Source organism: Eumetopias jubatus, unplaced genomic scaffold, assembly GCF_037043125.1.
Source record: "Eumetopias jubatus isolate StellerSeaLion01/CBP00866 unplaced genomic scaffold, mEumJub1_p1.0 scaffold_1, whole genome shotgun sequence".
Lineage (NCBI taxonomy): Eukaryota > Metazoa > Chordata > Mammalia > Carnivora > Otariidae > Eumetopias > Eumetopias jubatus.
The window spans coordinates 208,171,240-208,190,074 of NW_028274807.1; the positions used below are offsets into that span (position 1 = coordinate 208,171,240).

General features: G+C 42.6%; 1 protein-coding gene across 1 annotated transcript in view; it reads left to right on the plus strand.

Moving 5' to 3' along the window:
- The first annotated feature begins 728 nt into the window (after positions 1–728).
- Positions 729–18,835, plus strand: part of LOC114197799 (adhesion G protein-coupled receptor E2-like) — a 40,571-nt gene continuing 22,464 nt past the window's right edge. The window contains exons 1-5 of the mRNA XM_028088986.1: positions 729–806; positions 2,781–2,834; positions 9,978–10,127; positions 12,295–12,345; positions 12,642–12,776. Of these exons, the coding sequence (XP_027944787.1) occupies positions 779–806; positions 2,781–2,834; positions 9,978–10,127; positions 12,295–12,345; positions 12,642–12,776 (418 nt within the window). The 5' untranslated portion in view covers positions 729–778. The remainder of the gene's footprint in view (positions 807–2,780; positions 2,835–9,977; positions 10,128–12,294; positions 12,346–12,641; positions 12,777–18,835) is intronic.

Below are 18,835 nucleotides of genomic sequence, written 5' to 3' on the forward strand. Positions count from 1 at the left end.
CAGATTAGATCTTAAAAGTTCTCATCAACACACACACAAAATTTGCAACTATGTATGGTAACGGATGACAAGTAGATTTATTGTGGTGATTATTTCGCAATATATACAAATATAAAATCATTATGTTATATACCTAAAACTAATATAATGCTGTATGGCATTTATACCTCAATAAAATTGTCTTTTAGGGGCGCCTGTGTGACTCAGTCATTTAAGTGTCCAAGTCTTGATTTCTGCTCAGGCTATGATCTTGGGGTTTTGGAATCCAAGCACTGAGTGTTATACACAACTAATATATCATTGAACACTATATCAAAAATTAATGATGTGCTATATGTTGGCTAATTGAATTTAAATTAAATAAATAAATAAAATCTTTTTTAAAAATTGTCTTTTAACAGATACTAAATAGTTAATTCTGTTGACTTTGATCCGAGGTCTTCATGAGATAGAAAAACCAGCAGAGTAATTCTTCATGTTGGGAAGTTCTTATAATACACAGGATCACATCTTCCTGTACCACAAAGATTTAAAAACCGCCTTCAAGGAGGCTTTCAGTACAAACACCAGTAATGCTATGCAAATACTTAAAAAATAGAAGTGGAGTTTGTGAGAAGTTAATCACAAGACAGATTATCTGGAAAGAAAGGAACCAAACCAGTGGTTTCCTGTGGCAGTTCCTCTGGAGCCCAAGTCAGATTTAAAACAGTAAGTCTTTGTAACACACACAGACCAAGACCAGACGTCCTCGGTGCCTGGGCTCACGGGTGCCTGCATCATGAGAAACAGAAATCTACTGCTGCCAGGTAGGTAAAATTTAACAATAATGACAGATAACTAAAGCTATCTGGGAACTCTCTATCCAGTTAGAAAATATTCTGTGTTCTTGATAATCTGTTTTGTTTTCCCACTTTTTCTATAAAGGACAAAGGGAATAGATTTTAAGAAGGATGTTGGCTCATTTATATTAAGTCTCAAAGGAGAAAATCAGTAAAACTTACTCCTGGAGCCAATCCAACAGAGATTTCTCATTTTACCACCTATATTGGTCCAGTTTCTCCAGAGAAACAGAACCAGTATAATGTGTGTGTGTGTGTGTGTGTGTGTGTCTGTCTGTCTGTCTGTCTGTCTGTGTGTATGAGAGAGAGAGGGTGAGGGAGAGAGAGAAAGAGAGAGATTCATTTATTTTAAGGAATTGGTTCATGAGATTGTGGAGGTTGGAAAATTGATATTCTGCCGGGCAGGCCAGCAGGCTGACTTGATGTTACATCTCAAGTCTGAAGTCATTCTGAAAGCAGAATTCCTTCCTCCTCAGAGGAGGTCAGTCTTTTCTCCCAAGGTCTTCAACTGATTAGATGAGGCCCACCCACATTATGGAGGGTAATCTGCTTTACTCAGAGTCTACTGATTTAATTGTTAATCTCATCTAAAAAGCACCTGCACAGCAATATCTAGATTAGTGTTTGACCAAATATCTGGGTGCTGTGGCCCAGCCAAATTGATACATGAAATTAACCCTCATACCACCTATACTATTTTTTTCACAAGGGAACATAACCAAATTCTCTGAAAACTCTAATGAAGCTAAGAAGAACATCATCCTTTAGTTCATAGGCTTTGTGTGGGTCATGGAATGGTTGACAGGGCAATAACAGTGCATAATAGCAGGGACAGCTTAATGCTGATTAGTCTTTCTTTCCCTCAATGCTTAGGATAATACCTGTTAGATAACAAGTTAAGTGTTTCAGTTGTCCTCATTGGTTGTAATTTTTTTCCCCTGGTTTTTGTGAAAATAGTCACATTTCTTATCATCTGATGTGCAGAACATGATTATTTTTATTGCTGGGCACATTTTAGGAAAATCCTATAAAGATACTGAGATATGGAAAGATTTTCATAAGCTTCATTGCCTCCCATGAATGGAATGACAGACTCTAACAGGTGGCCAGGTGATTGCCTGTAGGGTAGATTCCTTCACACCTGCAGTGGTTTTCATACAAGTAACCCTGCTCAGTGACCCATCACTCAGGACCAGACTGGGAGATAAAGGGAAATCCTATGTCCTCAGTGCACTGTAGGATGGCCAGGAGCTCACTTGGAAGGAACCATAGAAGCCATGGGCACTGCATCTGGAGAGGCCACTTAACAAGGAGATGGTGGCTCAAATTGCCAATGCCATAGTTCACGGCCCTCACCTGTCATCAGCTCCCAATCTGGTGATTCCTAGGCTTCCTGCTCAGCCAATACCACTGTGAGCTGGGACTCAGACTTGGGGCTCGCTGACTCCCAAATCCATGCTCTTCTTGTGTGCCCCAAAACATGTGGGTTAAACAAGGGGGGAGTGATCCTGGAAAAGTAATCCTCAAGGTAGATTTCTGTCATTGCCAGAGAACAAAGGACCTGGCTGTGGACAGAGCACACACTCATCTGTGGACTTTGTGCTTCAAGATTTACCCCCTCCATCGGGAGAGGCTGGAATTTCTAAGTTGTGTCCCTGACATCAGTTGTCTGTGTATATTCTGTCCCCTTACCTGTAACACTGAGGCTCCATGAGGGTGGTGTCCGTTAGTGACTAACTTCTCAGGGAGTCCAGGAAGAGGGAGAAAATAGGACTGGTCCTCAATTCTACATAAAGTACAAGAGTCTTGTGGATGCTGCTGGAAAGCTGTGGGCTGCAGGGTCAGAACCACCTCCCCAGGAGGCAATGACCATGCCACCAGGAATTGAAACTGGAGCTCCACTCTCCTCTCTTTGTTCTCTCACTGTTTTTTCTGCCCCAGGACTCTTGATGCTGCTGCTGTTGACATTGGGAGCTGCAGCCCAGAACAGTAGAGGTAAGTCTGCCCAGACTTAGTGACATAAGCTAAGGAGAGCATGCTAGGGTCTGGGTTCTGCACCAAGGGGGGAAAGGAGGCTTATTCTCCAAGTGAAGCTCCAAGATAGTCTTCTGGAGATAAGAGAAACTGTTTCTTCCTCCATAAATGTCCAGTCTTCTGTCCTTTCCTCTTCTGATGGCAGCCATCCATTCCCTACCCTCCCCTGCTCTACTCATGGACTCTTAGCTGGCAGCTGGCTTCATCCATTCCTTGAAACTGCTGGCTATGGTCTCCATCCCCGCTGCTGGTTCCCCCACACCTGTCCTCACTGGTGCCCTCTGAACTCTCCATGGGTCAATGCCATCATGTGTCACTGTTCTCCAGGATTCAGTTCTTTGGGGAGATTTTTACCAGTCCCTTGGAGAATTGTGATGGTACAGGGGCGTGGGGTGGTGGAGAGGCATGGAGATGTGGCGGGAGAGAGGAAGGGGGCCCTCAGTCTTGAGAGCAGCATGCAGCACTTCATCAAGGAAAGGAGAGAGGTGACAGGACAGGGGGAGTACGAGGGAAATGAACAATCAGGTTTTCATGATCAGTAAGTAGAGTGTTGAGAGCTTACACAGCAGAGCTGGGCTACATGGGTTCAAAGTCCAGCTCACCGCTAATTACATCTGACATGTAGGAAATTATTTCTCCTCTCTATGCCTCAGTTTGCTTGTCTGTAAATTGGGGACAATCATTGTACCTACCCCCCATGGGTGGAGTGAGATTTAAAATTCACGTGTGTGAAGAACAGGTAAGGGCTAATACAGAGCAGACTGTCAAACACAAGCTATTATCATGGTCACTACTGTTATTACTGTGATGATTCTCATAGCACAAGGAAAGGGGAGAGTAATGGAAGCAACAGGAGGGAAGAAACACCCAGAACCTAGAAGTTCAGCCCCCCCACCTGGCATGAGCTCACCAGGAACTCCTGCCCCCTCAGGGTCATAGTTTCCCAATTTAAATTTCCTTCAAGTGTGCACAAATTTCTCTTTTTCCCACATATTCACCAACAGTTGTTATTTCTTGTCTTTTTTATAACAGCCATTCTAACAGGTGTGAGATGATACCTCATTGTGGTTTTGATTTTCATTTCCCTGATGATTACTGGTGTTGAGTACATTTTCATGTACCTCTTGGCTATTTGGATGTCTTCTTTGGAAAAATGTATATTCAGATCCTCTACCCATCTTTAAATTTATTAGTAATAATCTTTAGAGGGTTTTTCTTTTTGCTATTGAGTTGTATGAATTCTTTATATATTTTGGAAGTTAATTCTTCATGAGTTAATATGGTTTGCAAATATTTTCTCCCAAATTGTAGTTTGCCTTTTCATTTTGTTGATGCTTTCCCTTGCTGTACAGAAGTTTTTAGTTTGCTATGACCCCACTTATCTATTTTTGCTTTTGTTGCCTTTGCTTTTGGTGTCAAGTCCAAAAAATCATTGCCTACACCAATGTCAAAAAGCTCTCTCCCTGTTTTCTTCTATGAATTTTGTGATTTTGGGGTAGCATCATTTTTTAAATTATCAAATTTAAGCTCAAAGAGATTGAGTGATTTATCCAAAGTCTTACAACTAATAAAGTGGTAGAAGCATGTCCAGGTATAAAACTAGGGGGGTTTTAAGTATTGGTGAGGATGTAGAGAAAAAGGAACCCTCATGCACTGTTAGTGGGAATGTAAATTGGTACCGCCACTGTGGAAAACAGTATGGAGTTTCCTCAAAAGATTAAAAATAGAAATATTATATGATCCAGCAATTTCACTACTGGGTTTTACCCAAAGAACACAAAAATACTAATTCAAAAAGATATATGCACCCCTAACTTTTATTGCAGCATTATTTACAATGCCCAAGATATGGAAGCAACTCAAGTGTTCATCCATAGATGAAATGATAAATAAGATATGGCATCCATCTGCAATGGAATATTACTCACCCATTAAAAAAAGATCTTGCCATCTGCAACAACATGAATGGACCTAGAAGGCTTAACGTCAAGTGCAATAAGTCAGTCTGAGAAAGACAAATACCATATGATTTCACATATATGTGGAATCTAAAATATAAAACAAACAAAACCAGACTCTAAATACAGAGAGCAAACTGGTGGTTGCCAGAGGGAAGGTGGCGGGGGGATGGGCAAAATAGATAAAGGGGATTAGGAGGTACAAACTTCCGGCTACAAAATAAATAAGTCACAGAGATGAGAAGCACAGCATGGGGAATATAAATAATACTGTAATAATATTGTTTGGTGACAATTGATGTCTACAGTCATCATGGCGAGCACTGAGTAATGTTTAGAACTGTTAAATCATTATGTTATACATCTGAAACTAATATAACACTGCATGTTAACTATACTCCAATGAAAATATATTTTAAAAAAGAAAGAAAACATTTCTAAAGTCTTTTATATTTGAGTATATTTGACACACAATGTTACATTGGTTTCAGATATACAACATAATGATTAGACAAAATTTATACATTATGCTATGTTCACCACAAGTGTAGCTACCGTCTGTCCCCATAAATCAACACATTGCTGTTACAATAGTATTGACTATATTCCTTATGGTGTGCCTTTTCTTCCCATGACTTATTCATTCCATAATTGATAGCCTGTATTTCCCACTCCCCTTGACCCAATCCCCAGCCCCCCTCTCCTCTGGCAACCATCAGTTTGTTCTCTGTACTTATAGGTCTGATTCTGCTTTTTGTTTGTTTGTTTTATTCATTTGCAGTTTTTTTTAGATTCCATTTATGAGTAATATCATATGGTATTTGTCTTTCTCAATCTTATTTCACTCAACATAATAACCTCTAGGTCCATCCATAGTGTCTCAAATGGCACAATCTCATCCTTTTTATGGCTCTGTAATATTCCATTGTGCATATACCACGTCTCCCTTATCCACTCATCTGTTTATGAACACTCAATTTGCTTCCATATCTTGGCTATTGTAAATAATGCTGCAATAAAAAAACAATAAAAAAAACACTTTGTAAGATAAAGAGCACTATGCACAAATAAGATAGTATTGTTTCGTACTATTTAAATCATTTATTTTGGTGTACTATACAGTGGCTAACTGAACATAATAAAAAAAGAAAATTCATTTCAAAGATGATTATTATTATGTATTAAATTTACTGTTGAAGATTAAAAATATAATTTAGGCCATAAATAAATTTAACCAAAAAAATCATTTATTTTGCCCCTGAAATAATTTTTTGAGTATACAAAAACAAACTTTCAGAGCACCTGGGTGGCTCAGTCAGTTGAGCATCTGACTCTCGATTTCAGCTCAGGTCATGATCTCAGGGTCCTAAGATAGAGGCCCAAGTCAGGTTCCCTGCTCATCAGGAGTCAGCTTGTCTCCCCCTCCTTTTGCCCCTCCCTCTGCTCTCTCTCTCTCTCAAATAAAATCATCTGAAAAAAAACTTTCACAATCCAAGATTAAGTTATACTACATATCTGCTTAAGAAATTATACAAAATTAGAAGTGTATTTTTAAAATCCTGTTATATATGAATATCTTTTCAAAACATTTAAATAAAGGTAACATAATTTTAACCTAAAAAAAATAAGTCAATCAGAGAAACACAATTATCATATGGTTTCACTCATATGTGGAACATAAGGAATAGTGTAGAGGATAATAGGGAAAGGGAGAGAAAATTGAATGGGAAGAAATCATTGAGGGAGACAAACCATATGCGACTCTTGACTCCAGGAAACAAACAGGGTTGTCGAAAGGGAGGTGGGTGGGGGGATGGGGTAACTGGGTGATGGAAATTAAAGAGGGCATGTGATATGATAAATAAATATGATGAAATATTTATTTATCATATATGATGATATAATGATGAAATAACCTTAACTTTAAAACAACACAGTTGTTAAACTATGCTGAAAAAGAGAGGAAGGAAGGAAAGAAGGAAGGAAGGAAGGAAGGAAGGAAGGAAGGAAGGAAGGAAGAAGAGAGAAGAAAGAAAGAAAAAGAAAAAGAAAGAGAAAGAAAGAAAGAAAGAAAGAAAGAAAGAAAGAAAGAAAGAAAGAAAGAAAGAAAGAAAGAAAGAAAGAAAGAAAGAAAGAAAAAAAAAATTTCAATCTCATAGAGAAAATCAACTATTTTTCTCAAATCAGAGAAACAAAAATTGGGGCACCTGGGTGGCTCAGTCAGTTGAACATCTGCCTTCAGATCAGGTCATGATCCCAAGGTCCTGGGATTGAGCACGGCATCGGGCTCCCTGCTCAGCGGGGAGCCTGCTTCTCCTTCTCCCTCTCCCTCTGCCTGCTGCCCACCCCCCAGGGGGATTTAAAAATCTTTAAAAAAACAAAAACAAAAATTGTTTTTCCTTTAAGATGAAAATAAATACAACTTGAATAAAGGAAGCTGGAACTAAAGTTTGCTTTAAAAAACATTTTATAATGACACTGAAGAAGTTTTTTTTTATCTTTTTTTAGGTTATGTTAATCACCATACATCATTAGTTTTTGATGTAGTGTTCCATGATTCATTGTTTGCGTATAACACCCAGTGCTCCATTCAATACGTGCCCTCTTTAATACCCATCACCAGGCTAACCCATCCCCCCACCCCCCTGCCCTCTAGAACCCTCAGTTTGTTTCTCAGAGTCCATAGTCTCTCATGGTTCGTCTCCCCCTCCGGTTGCCCCCTCCTTCATTTTTCCTTACCTACTATCTTCTTTTTTTTTTTAACATATAATGTATTATTTGTTTCAGAGGTATAGGTCTCTGATTCAACAGTCTTACACACTTCACAGCGCTAACCATAGCACATACCCTCCCCAATGTCTATCACCCAGCCACCCCATCCCTCCCACCCCCCACCATTCCAGCAACCCTCAGTTTGTTTCCTGAGATGAAGAATTCCTCATATCAGTGAGATCATATGGTACTTGTCTTTCTCTGATTGACTTACTTCGCTCAGCATAATACCCTCCAGTTCCATCCACGTCATTGCACATGGCAAGATTTCATTCCTTTTGATGGCTGCATAATATTCCTCTATGTATATATATATACATCTTCTTTATCCATTCATCTGTTGATGGACATCTTGGCTCTTTCCATAGTTTGGCTATTGTGGACAAGAGGTTTTTAATTCAACAAAATAGGATCATAAAAGGAAATTCTAATACTTAAAAATGGTTAAGATGGAAAATTTTGTTGTGTGCCTTTTACCACAATAAGAAAATAGGGAAAAGTGGGAAAATATAGTTTTTACACCAAGAAATACTTTCATGTACTCAAAATAGTCTTAGATGCATATATATTGGTAAGTAAAGGAAAAATTCCTTATATGTTTAAAAAGAAAAAAATACTTTAAAATTTACCAGTAGTGGGGCACCTGGGTGGCTCAGTCATTAAGCGTCTGTCTTCAGCTCAGGTCATGATCCCAGGGTCCTGGGATAGAGCCCCGCATCGGGCCCCCTGCTCAGTGGGGAGTCTGCCTCTCCCTCTCCCACTCCCCCTCCTTGTGCTCTCTTTCTCTCTCGCTGTGTCTCTCTCTGTCAAATAAATAAATAAAATCTTTTCAAAAAAATTTACCAGTAGTCTGTGTAGTGGACTTATGGGTGATTTTCTATGTTTTCATTTTTTTATATTTTCTTTGTCCTTCTAAGTAGCTCTGTATCATTTAATATTTGAGGAAAAGTAAATCTACCACAGAAGAAAAAGTGGTGTTCTGACTCCTGCCCAGCCCCTCCATGCCAGAGAGGTATCCCTAGGAGATCCCCCTGCATTTGTGTATCTGTTTCATGGAGACTCGTGGCTGGGTGAGCATGGCAAGGAGCCCTGCTGATGGTGTGCCTGGATCCCAGCTCCTTCCTGGGAGCACACCTGTCAGGTTGAGGATTTCTCATCATCATGTCTTCCCCTCCCACATGCCTCATTCCCACATGTCTCTCACTCGACTCCACCCACCCATCAACCTTGAAGGCAGGTGTCCAACCATTGCCACCCTCTGAGAAGAGAGGAGGACAGTCCCATTACCCAGATGGGGGTGAACACAAATGTGTCAGGTGTGCGTCTTCCCACATCCTGTCATGTCCTGGTGCTGACACCCACAGCATGGGCCTGAGGCCTTAGAAGCGATGTCCACAAGTTCAGGTAGGAAACTGTGCTCTGGGGGACCCAGTTGCTTGCCCTGACTCAGCAGGATGTCATGAGTCCTTTTAAGCTCTAAAAGTCTTTGGTCCCCTGATTAGCACGTACAGGAGAAAACATTCTTCCCTACATTTTGATGCATTCTTGTCTTGCTGGCTCTTATTAAACTGTTATTTTTAGCCGGTGATGTGTAGCCCCTGCTTTATGGGTCCCTGAGCTACTCAAAGGGACCTGGTTCATGGGACTCTTTCCTCTCAGGTTTAGGAACAGGAGGCCAGGAAGCCACCCTGCAATGACCCGGCTATTAGCAGCTTCCTGTTGCTTCTTCATTTCCCATCTATTATGGGCTCTAATTAAAGGGAATTCCTCCAGAGACATCCTAGGGAATCTGGAAAAGGACTGACATTGGGATTTGAGGGGGTGCTTGATAAGGATTGTGAGGTGTACTTGGACCACTCTGAGAAAAGTGGGTGGAAACCATCAGTGGGTGGGGGCCTGACCATCTGCTTCCATCCTCAGGGGTGAATGATGAGTGTCACCCTGGATAGCCCCTAGGCCATGACTCCCTCCACTGCCTCAGCATCGAGGGTGGCCTTCCATGCCCTGACTAGAACCCACCCCAGGTCTCCAATGGTGCCAAAACACCACAGGGGGGTGGTCTGGAGCCTGACTTAGTGCCTCTGTTTTTTTCACAAGACCTGCAGAAAGGGGTGCAGATCTCCTTCCTGCCCCCGTCATGGCACAGCAGAGGGTCTGAATCTAGGTGCCCTCAGGCCCAACCAGAGAGCAGAGATGAGCAGAACAGTGAGCAGGCATTCAGAGCAGCTGGCTCCAGCTCAGACCTGCCCTAGGTGTACCACCTGGGACATGCATCCGTCCAGCCTTCACTGTGGGGTCAGGTGGCAGACCAGGGCCTCTGACCTGGGGGAACTTACTCCTTTGGGAAGTGATCCTTTATCTTTCTGTATTCCAGACACCAACATGTGTGAACAACCTTTGAGAAGGTCCTGTGCAGCCTATGCTGACTGCCAGGGCATGGATGGCAGGTACTGCATGTGTGGCCCGGGACAGGAGCTCATTTCTGAGACAGCATTCAGGAATGAGAGTGAGAATATGTGTCAAGGTAAGAATGGCTTTGCACCTTCCATCTCCCCTTGCATGAGGTTTGGGGTCACTCAGCTCATTTCTCCAAGCATCAGAGAGCTATTCTGGGCACCGACCTGTGTCCTATCCCTCTCCAGACCCCAAGGCTCAGATCCCTCTTTAGAGTGCCACTCACACAATTTTGGAACGTCTCCCTTGCCACGTGGCACTTTATTTTCAGAAAACAGAGGGGTGGCATCCAGGATACTTCACAAGCTCACAGTGCAATATCGGTTTTCTTCTGCTTCATCAATGGCGGCCAGGATGAGACCTTCCTTCCCTCCCCGGAATCCACACAGGCTTGGCCACACCAGGATGGACCCAGGAACCCTGTCCAGAAATGTGGGAAGGGGGAGATTCAAGGGTAGGCCCACTCTCCCTGGCCATCTCTGCCCCTGGCCAATAACCCCACCTGGAGAAGGCTCCTCCTAGCACAGTGAACTGGCTTCTTGGCCTCCCAGCTCTAATTCCCCATGCAAGGCTCTGCCCTGAACCTCCCTGATAATTTTAGTTTATAAGGCTGTGGGCAACTCGGATGACTGGGACCTGGAAGATGTGTGGGGCTGGGCAGAGTGATATGGACCACCCTACACACACACTCTAAAATTTAAGTGAATGGAAGACGCTGCCATCTGGACTGGATATAAAGAGAGGGGACCATTGCCAGAGGCCTGACCCTCTTCCAAGGAGGTCAGTCCAGACCCCACGCTGACCCAGACCATCAGGGACAGAAGATGGAGGCCGAGCCCCATTCAGCCCATCAGCACCTGCTCCCCTCTCCAACCATCCTGCCCTCACCCACTGCTGGCTTTGCTCAGATGCGGATTCTCACCACTTCCTGCCAGCCCACGGGATGCCTTCACAGGGATCCAAAAAGGCAACTTCACTGTCCCAAGGCTGCCTGACTGGATGTCAGCCCCGTTGTCTACCACAGCCCTGGTTCCCACTGTCCAGGTAATCCTGCCTGTCCAGCATCACTTTCATTCTCTTGACTCTTTCCCTGAAGCCCGTTAAAAGACGTGGCTCGGGTGTGAGTCTTGTCCATCTCCGTGGAGCTGGAGTCTCAGAGTTAACATGGATGGGAACATGCTCTCCTGCCAGGACAATGGAGATGCCAAAGGTTATGCAGGCAGTGAGAATCCACCTAGGGAAAGTCAGGACAAAGGCCATAGCTGGGAGTCATGATAGGTCCTGGTCGGGAATGCAGCATTTCCCCTGCAAGCGGTTCCCAGAAAGGCCCACCCTGGACTTGTTCAAGTCCTCAGGTTGGGACTCAGGTGGCTGTGACATCCCCACCCCATCTGGGAGCCACCCAGGAAAGCTGAGGGCACCAGGCTTGACAGATTGAGAGGGCTTGGGCCACTTCCATCCACATCTGGACAACAGACCATCTGGCCACACTATTATCCCATAGGATGCTCCATGTGAAATAGAAAAGCACCCATTCACCATGGAGGAGAGAGCGGGCCTCCTCCAAGCAGATTTCTGCTATTGCCATAGAACAAAGAACCTGCATATGGGCAAGACACATGGATTGGAAGAGTTTCTCCTTCCAGATTTACTCCTCTCGGAGGGAGAGACAAACCATGAGAGACTATGGACTCTGAGAAACAAACTGAGGGTTTTAGAGGGGAGGGGGATGGGGAGATGGGTTAGCCTGGTGATGGGTATTAAGGAGGGCACGTACTGCATGGAGCACTGGGTGTTATATGAAAACAATGAAGCGTGGATCACTACATCAAAAACTAATGATGTATTGTATGGTGACTAACATAACATAATAAAATTAAATTAAAAAAATAAAATTAAAATTAAAAAAATAGATTTACTCCCCTCCTTTGGGAGAGGTTGGAGTTTCTACGTTGTGTCCCTGACATCAGCTGTCTGTGTATACTCTGTCCCCTCACCTGTAGCACCTGGGGTTCCATGAAGGCTGTGGTTATCCTTGACTGACTTCTTGGGGAGTCCAGGGAGATGGAGAGGACAGGCTGAGTCTTGGTTCTGTGTGCAGTATAGGAGCCTCCAGGATCCTGCTGGAAAGCCATGGGCTGCAGGCAGAACACCCACCAGAAGGCAATGACCATGCAGACATGGGTTGAAACTGGAACTTGACTCTCCTCTCTTTGTCATCTGTTTTTCTGTCCCAGGGATCTTAGTGCTGCTACTGTTGACACTGGGACCTGTACAGAAACTGAAAGGTGAGTCTGCCCAGCCAGCCCCATTGGTGACATAAGCTGGGGAGGGCATGCTGGGGTCTGGGTTTTCTCACCAACAAGGGGTAGGGAAGGGAGCTTATTCCACAAGTAAGGCTCACAGATGGTCTTCTGGGTATACAAGAAGCTGTTTCCACCTCCCTAAATGTCCAGAGTTTTCTGAGCTCTTCCAATGGCAGCTATGCCTTCCCTACCCTCCCCTGCTCTATTCCTGGACCCCCAACTGGCAGCTGGCTCCCTCCATTTCTTGAGCCTTCTGACTGTGGTCTTTGTCCCCACAGCCTCTGCCCCCACAGACTGTGCTCAGTGGTGCCCTCCGAAATCCACATGTGTTAATGCCACAGCCTGTCGTTGCTCCCCAGGATTCAGTTCTTCGTCCGGGGAGATCTTCACCAGCCTGTTGGAGAGTTGTGATGGTACAAGGGCTTGGGGTGGTGGAGAGGCATGGAGACGGAGGGGGGAGATGGTAGAGCATCCCAAGCCCTCAGCCTCACTGAGAGCAGCAACCAGCACCTAATCAAGGAAAAGAGGAAGTGACAGGGCAGGGGGAGTATGAGCGAAGTGGACAATCAGGTTTTCATGATCAGTAGGTAGAGTGTTGAGAACTTACACAGTAAAGCTGAGCAACGTGGGTTCAAAGTCCAGCTCACCACTGATTACATCTGACATGTAGAAAATTACTTCTCCTATGTTTCAGTTTGCTTGTCTGTAAACTGGGGACAATCATTGTACCTACCCCCCATGGATGGAGTGAGATTTAAAATTCACGTGTGTGAAGAACAGGTAAAGACTAGTGCAGAGCAGACTGTCAGACACAAGTTATTATCATGGTCACTACTGTTATTAATGTGATGATTCTCATAGCACAAGGAAAGGGGAGAGTAATGGAAGCACCAAGAGGAAGCAACAGAGCCTGGAAGCTCAAGGTCTTCTCCTAGCATAAGCTCACTGGGAACTCCTGCCCCCTCATGGTCATGGTTTCCCACCTGGCACCTCACAGCAGCCCCATGAGGCAAGCAGAGTTAGCACAGATTTTATTTTCCACCTACACCCATTTGCCTCAGCGCCACCAGTTCCTCCCCACCTCCAGCACCCACTCATCTATTTTTTTTAATTTTTTATTGTTATGTTAATCACCATACATTACATCGTTAGTTTTTGATGTACTGTTCCATGATTCATTGTTTGTGCATAACACCCAGTGCTGCACGCAAAATGTGCCCTATTTAATACCCATCACCAGGCTAACCCATCCCCCCAACTCCCTCTCCTCTAGAACCCTCAGTTTGTTCAGAGTCCATCTTCTCTCATGGTTCATCTCCCCCTCTGACTTACTCCCCTTCATTCTTCCCCTCCTGCTATCTTCTTTCTTTTTCTTAACATATATTGCATTATTTGTTTCAGAAGTACAGATCTGTACTTCTGACAACAGTCTTGCACAATTCACAGCGCTCAGCATAGCACATACACTCCCCAATGTCTATCACCCAGCCACCCCATCCCTCCCACCCCCCCACCTCTCCAGCAACCCTCAGTTTGTTTCCTGAGATTAAGAATTCCTCATATCAGTGAGGTCATATGATACATGTCTTTCTCTGATTGACTTATTTCACTAGCATAACACCCTCCAGTCCCATCCACATCATTGCAAATGGCAAGATCTCATTCCTTTTGATGGCGGCATAATATTCCATTGTGTATATATACCAATCTTCTTATCCATTCATCTGTCGACAGACATCTTGGCTCTTTCCACAGTTTGGCTATTGTAGACATTGCTGTTATAAACATTGGGGTGCACATACCCCTTCAATCCCTACATTTGTATCTTTGTGGTAAATACCCAGTAGTGCAATTGCTGGATCGAACGGTAGCTCTAATTTCAACTGTTTGAGGAACCTCCATACTGTTTTCCAGAGGGGTTCCACCAGCTTGCATTCCCACCAACAGTGTAGGAGGGTTCCCCTTTCTCCGCATCCCCGCCAACATCTGTCATTTCCTGACTTGTTACTTTTAGCTATTCTGACTGGTGTGAGGTGGTATCTCATGGAGGTTTTGATTTGGATTTCCCTGATGCCGAATGATGTTGAGCACTTTTTCATGTGTCTATTGGCCATTTGGATGTCTTCTTTGGAAAAATGTCTGTTCATGTCTTCTGCCCATTTCTTAATCGGATTATTTGTTCTTTGGTTGTTGCGTTTGATAAGTTCTTTATAGATTTTGGATACTAGCCCTTTAACTGATATGTCATTTGCAAAATTTTCTCCCATTCTGTAGGTTGTCTTTTGGTTTTGTGGAAGGTTTCTTTTGCTGTGCAAAAGCTTTTTATCTTTTTTTTTAATTTTTTATTGTTATGTTAATCACCATATATTACATCATTAGTTTTTGATGTAGTGTTCCATGACTCATTGTTTGTTCATAACACCCAGTGCTCCATGCAGAATGTGCCCTCTTTAATACCCATCACTAGGCTAACCCATCCCCCTACCCTCCTCCCCTCTAGAACCCTCAGTTTGTTTTTCAGAGTCCATCTTCTCTCATGGTTTGTCTCCCCCTCTGACTTACTCCCCTTCATTCTTCCTCTCCTGTTCTCTTCTTTTCCTTTTTTCTTAAAATATGTTGTGTTATTTGTTTCAGAAGTACATATCTGTGATTCAACAGTCTTGCACAATTCACAGCGCTCACTGTAGCACATAACCTCCCCAATGTCTATCACCCAGCCACCCCATCCCTCCCACCCCCAACCACTCCAGTAACACTCAGTTTGCTTCCTGAGATTAAGAATTCCTCATATCAGTGAGGTCATATGATACATGTCTTTCACTGATTGACTTATTTCACTAAGCATAACACCCTCCAGTTCCATCCACGTCGTTCTAAAAGGCAAGATCTCATTCCTTTTGATGGCTGCATAATATTCCATTATGTATATATACCACATCTTCTTTATCCATTCATCTGTCAATGGACATCTTGGCTCTTTCCACAGTTTGGCTATTGTGGACATTGCTGCTATAAACATTGGGGTGCACGTACCCCTTCGGGTCCCTACATTTGTATCTTTCAGGTAAATACCGAGTAGTGCAATTGCTGGATCGAATGGTAGCTCTAATTTCAACTGATTGAGGAACCTCCATACTGTTTTCCAGAGTGGTTGCACCAGCTTGCATTCCCACCAACAGTGTAGGAGGGTTCCCCTTTCTCCACATCCCCGCCAACATCTGTCGTTCCCTGACGTGTTAAATTTAGCCATTCTGACTGGTGTGAGGTGATATCTCATTGAGGTTTTGATTTGGATTTCCCTGATGCCAAGCGATGTTGAGCACTTTTTCATGTGCCTGTTGGCCATTTGGATGTCTTCTTTGGAAAAATGTCTGTTCATGTCTTCTGCCCATTTCTTAATCGGATTATTTGTTCTTTGGGTGTTGAGTTTGATAAGTTCTTTATAGATTTTGGATACTAGCCCTTTATCTGATATGTCATTTGCAAATATTTTCTCCCATTCTGTCGGTTGTCTTTTGGTTTTGTGGACTGTTTCTTTTGCTGTGCAAAAGCTTTTTATCTTGATGAAATCCCAAGAGTTCATTTTTGCCCTAGCTTCCGTTGCCTTTGGCTATGTTTCTAGGAAGAAGTTGCTGCAGTTGAGGTGGAAGAGGTCGCTGCTTGTGTTCTCCTTTAGGATTTGGACGGACTCCTTTAGGATTTGGATGGACTCCTGTCTCACGTTTAGGTGTTTCAACCATCTGGAGTCTATTTTTGTGTGTGGTGTAAGGAAATGGTCCAGTTTCATTCTTCTGCATGTGGCTGCCCAATTTTCCCAACACCATTTGTTGAAGAGACTGTCTTTTTTCCATTGGACATTCTTTCCTGCTTTGTCAAAGATAAGTTGACCATAGAGTTGAGGGTCCATTTCTGGGCTCTCGATTCTGTTCCATTGATCTATGTGTCTGTTTTTGTGCCAGTACCATACTGTCTTGATGACGACAGCTTTGTAATAGAGCTGGAAGTCCAGAATTGTGATGCCGCCAGCTTTGCTTTTCTTTCTCAATATTCCTCTGGCTATTCGTGGTCTCTTCTGGTTCCATTCAAATCTTAGGATTATTTGTTCCATTTCTTTGAAAAAAGTGGATGGTATTTTGATGGGGATTGCATTGAATGTGTAGATTGCTCTAGGTAGCATTGACATCTTCACAATGTTGGTTCTCCCAATCCATGAGCATGGAACGTTTTTCCATTTCTTTGTGTCTTCTTCAATTTCTTTCATGAGTATTTTATAGTTTTCTGAGTACAGATCCTTTGCCTCTTTGGTTAGATTTATTCCTAGGTATCTAATGGTTTTGGGTGCAATTGTGAATGGGATCGACTCCTTGATTTGTCTCTCTTCTGTCTTGTTGTTGGTGTACAGGAATGCCACTGATTTCTGTGCATTGATTTTATAGCCTGCTACTTGACTGAATTCCTGTATGAGTTCTAGCAGTTTTTGGGTGGAGTCCTTTGGGTTTTCCACATACAGTATCAAAACATCTACAAAGAGTGAGAGTTTGACTTCTTCTTTGCCGATTTGGATGCCTTTGATTTCTTTTTGTTGTCTGATTGCTGTGGACTTCTTATTAGGACTTCTAATACTATGTTGAATAGAAATGGTGATAGTGGACATCCCTGCCGTGTTCCTGACCTTCGGGGAAAAGCTCTCAGCCTTTCCCCATTGAGAATGATATTCGCTGTAGGTTTTTCATAGATGGCTTTTATGATATTGAGGTATGTACCTTCTATCCCTATACTCTGAAGAGTTTTGAACAAGAAAGGATGCTGTACTTTGTCAAATGCTTTTTCTGCATCTATTGAGAGGATCATATGAATCTTGTTCTTTCTTTTGTTAATAGATTGTATCACGTTGATTGATTTGCGGATGTTGAACCTACCTTGTAGCCCAGGGATAAATCCCACTTGATCATGGTGAATAATTCTTTTAATGTACTGTTGGATCCTACTGGCTAATATTTTGGTGAGAATTTTTGCATCCATGTTCATCAAGGATATTGGTCTGTAATTCTCGTTTTGATGGGGTCTTTGGTTTTGGGATCAAGGTAATGCTGGCCTCAAAAAATGAGTTTGGAAGTTTTCCTTCCATTTCTATTTTTTGGAACAGTTTCAGGAGAATAGGTATTAATTCTTCTTGAAATGTTTGGTAGAATTCCCCTGGGATGCCATCTGGCCATGGGCTTTTGTTTGTTGGGAGAGTTTTGATGACTGCTTCAATTTCCTTAGTGGATTATAGGTTGTTCAGGTTTTCTATTTCTTCCTGGTTCAATTTTGGTAGTTGATACATCTCTAGGAATGCATCCATTTCTTCCAGGTTATCTAATTTGCTGGCATAGAGTTGCTCATAATATGTTCTTAGAATTGTTTGTATTTCTTTGGTGTTGGTTGTGATCTCTCCTCTTTCATTCATGATTTTGTTGATTTGGGCCCTTTCTCTTTTCTTTTTGATAAGTCTGGCCAGGGGTTTATCAATCTTGTTAATTCTTTCAAAGAACAAGCCCCTAGTTTCGTTGATCTGGTCTACTGTTCTTTTGGTTTCTATTTCATTGATTTCTGCTCTGATCTTTATGATTTCTCTTCTCCCTCTGGGTTTAGGCTTTATTTGCTGTTTTTTCTCCAGCTCCTTTAGGTGTAGGGTTAGGTTGTGTATTTGAGACCTTTCTTCTTTCTTGAGAAAGGCTTGTATTGCTATATACTTTCCTCTCAGGACTGCCTTTGCTGCATCCCAAAGATTTTGAACAGTTGTGTTTTCATTTTCATTGGTTTCCATGAATATTTTAAATTCTTCTTTAATTTCCTGATTGACCCATTCATTCTTTACTGGGATTCTCTTTAGCCTCCATGTATTTGAGTTCTTTCCGACTTTCCTCTTGTGATTGATTTCTAGTTTCAAAGCATTATGGTCTGAAAATATGCAGGGAATAATCCCAATCTTTTCTTACTGGTTGAGACCTGATTTGTGACCTAGGTGTCTGTGAAGTCCATTTGGTCCAGTGTTTCATTTAAAGTCTTTATTTCCGTGTTGATCTTTTGCTTAGATGATCTGTCCATTTCATTCAGGGGGGTGTTAAAATCCCCCACTATTATTGTATTGTTGTCAATGTGTTTCTTTGCTTTTGTTATTAATTGCCTTATAAAAGTGGCTGCTCCCATGTTAGGGGCATATTTACAATTGTTAGATCTTCTTGTTGGATAGACCCTTTAAGTAGGATATAGTGTCCTTCTTCATCTCTTATTACAGTCTTTGTTTTAAAATCTAATTTGTCTGATATAAGGATTGCCACCCCAGCTTTCTTTTGGTGTCCATTAGCATGGTAAATGGTTTTCCACCCCCTCACTTTCAATGTGGGGGTGTCTTTGGGTCTGAAATGAGTCTCTTGCAAACAGCATATTGATGGGTCTTGTTTTTTATTTAAGACCTTTTTTTAAAGAT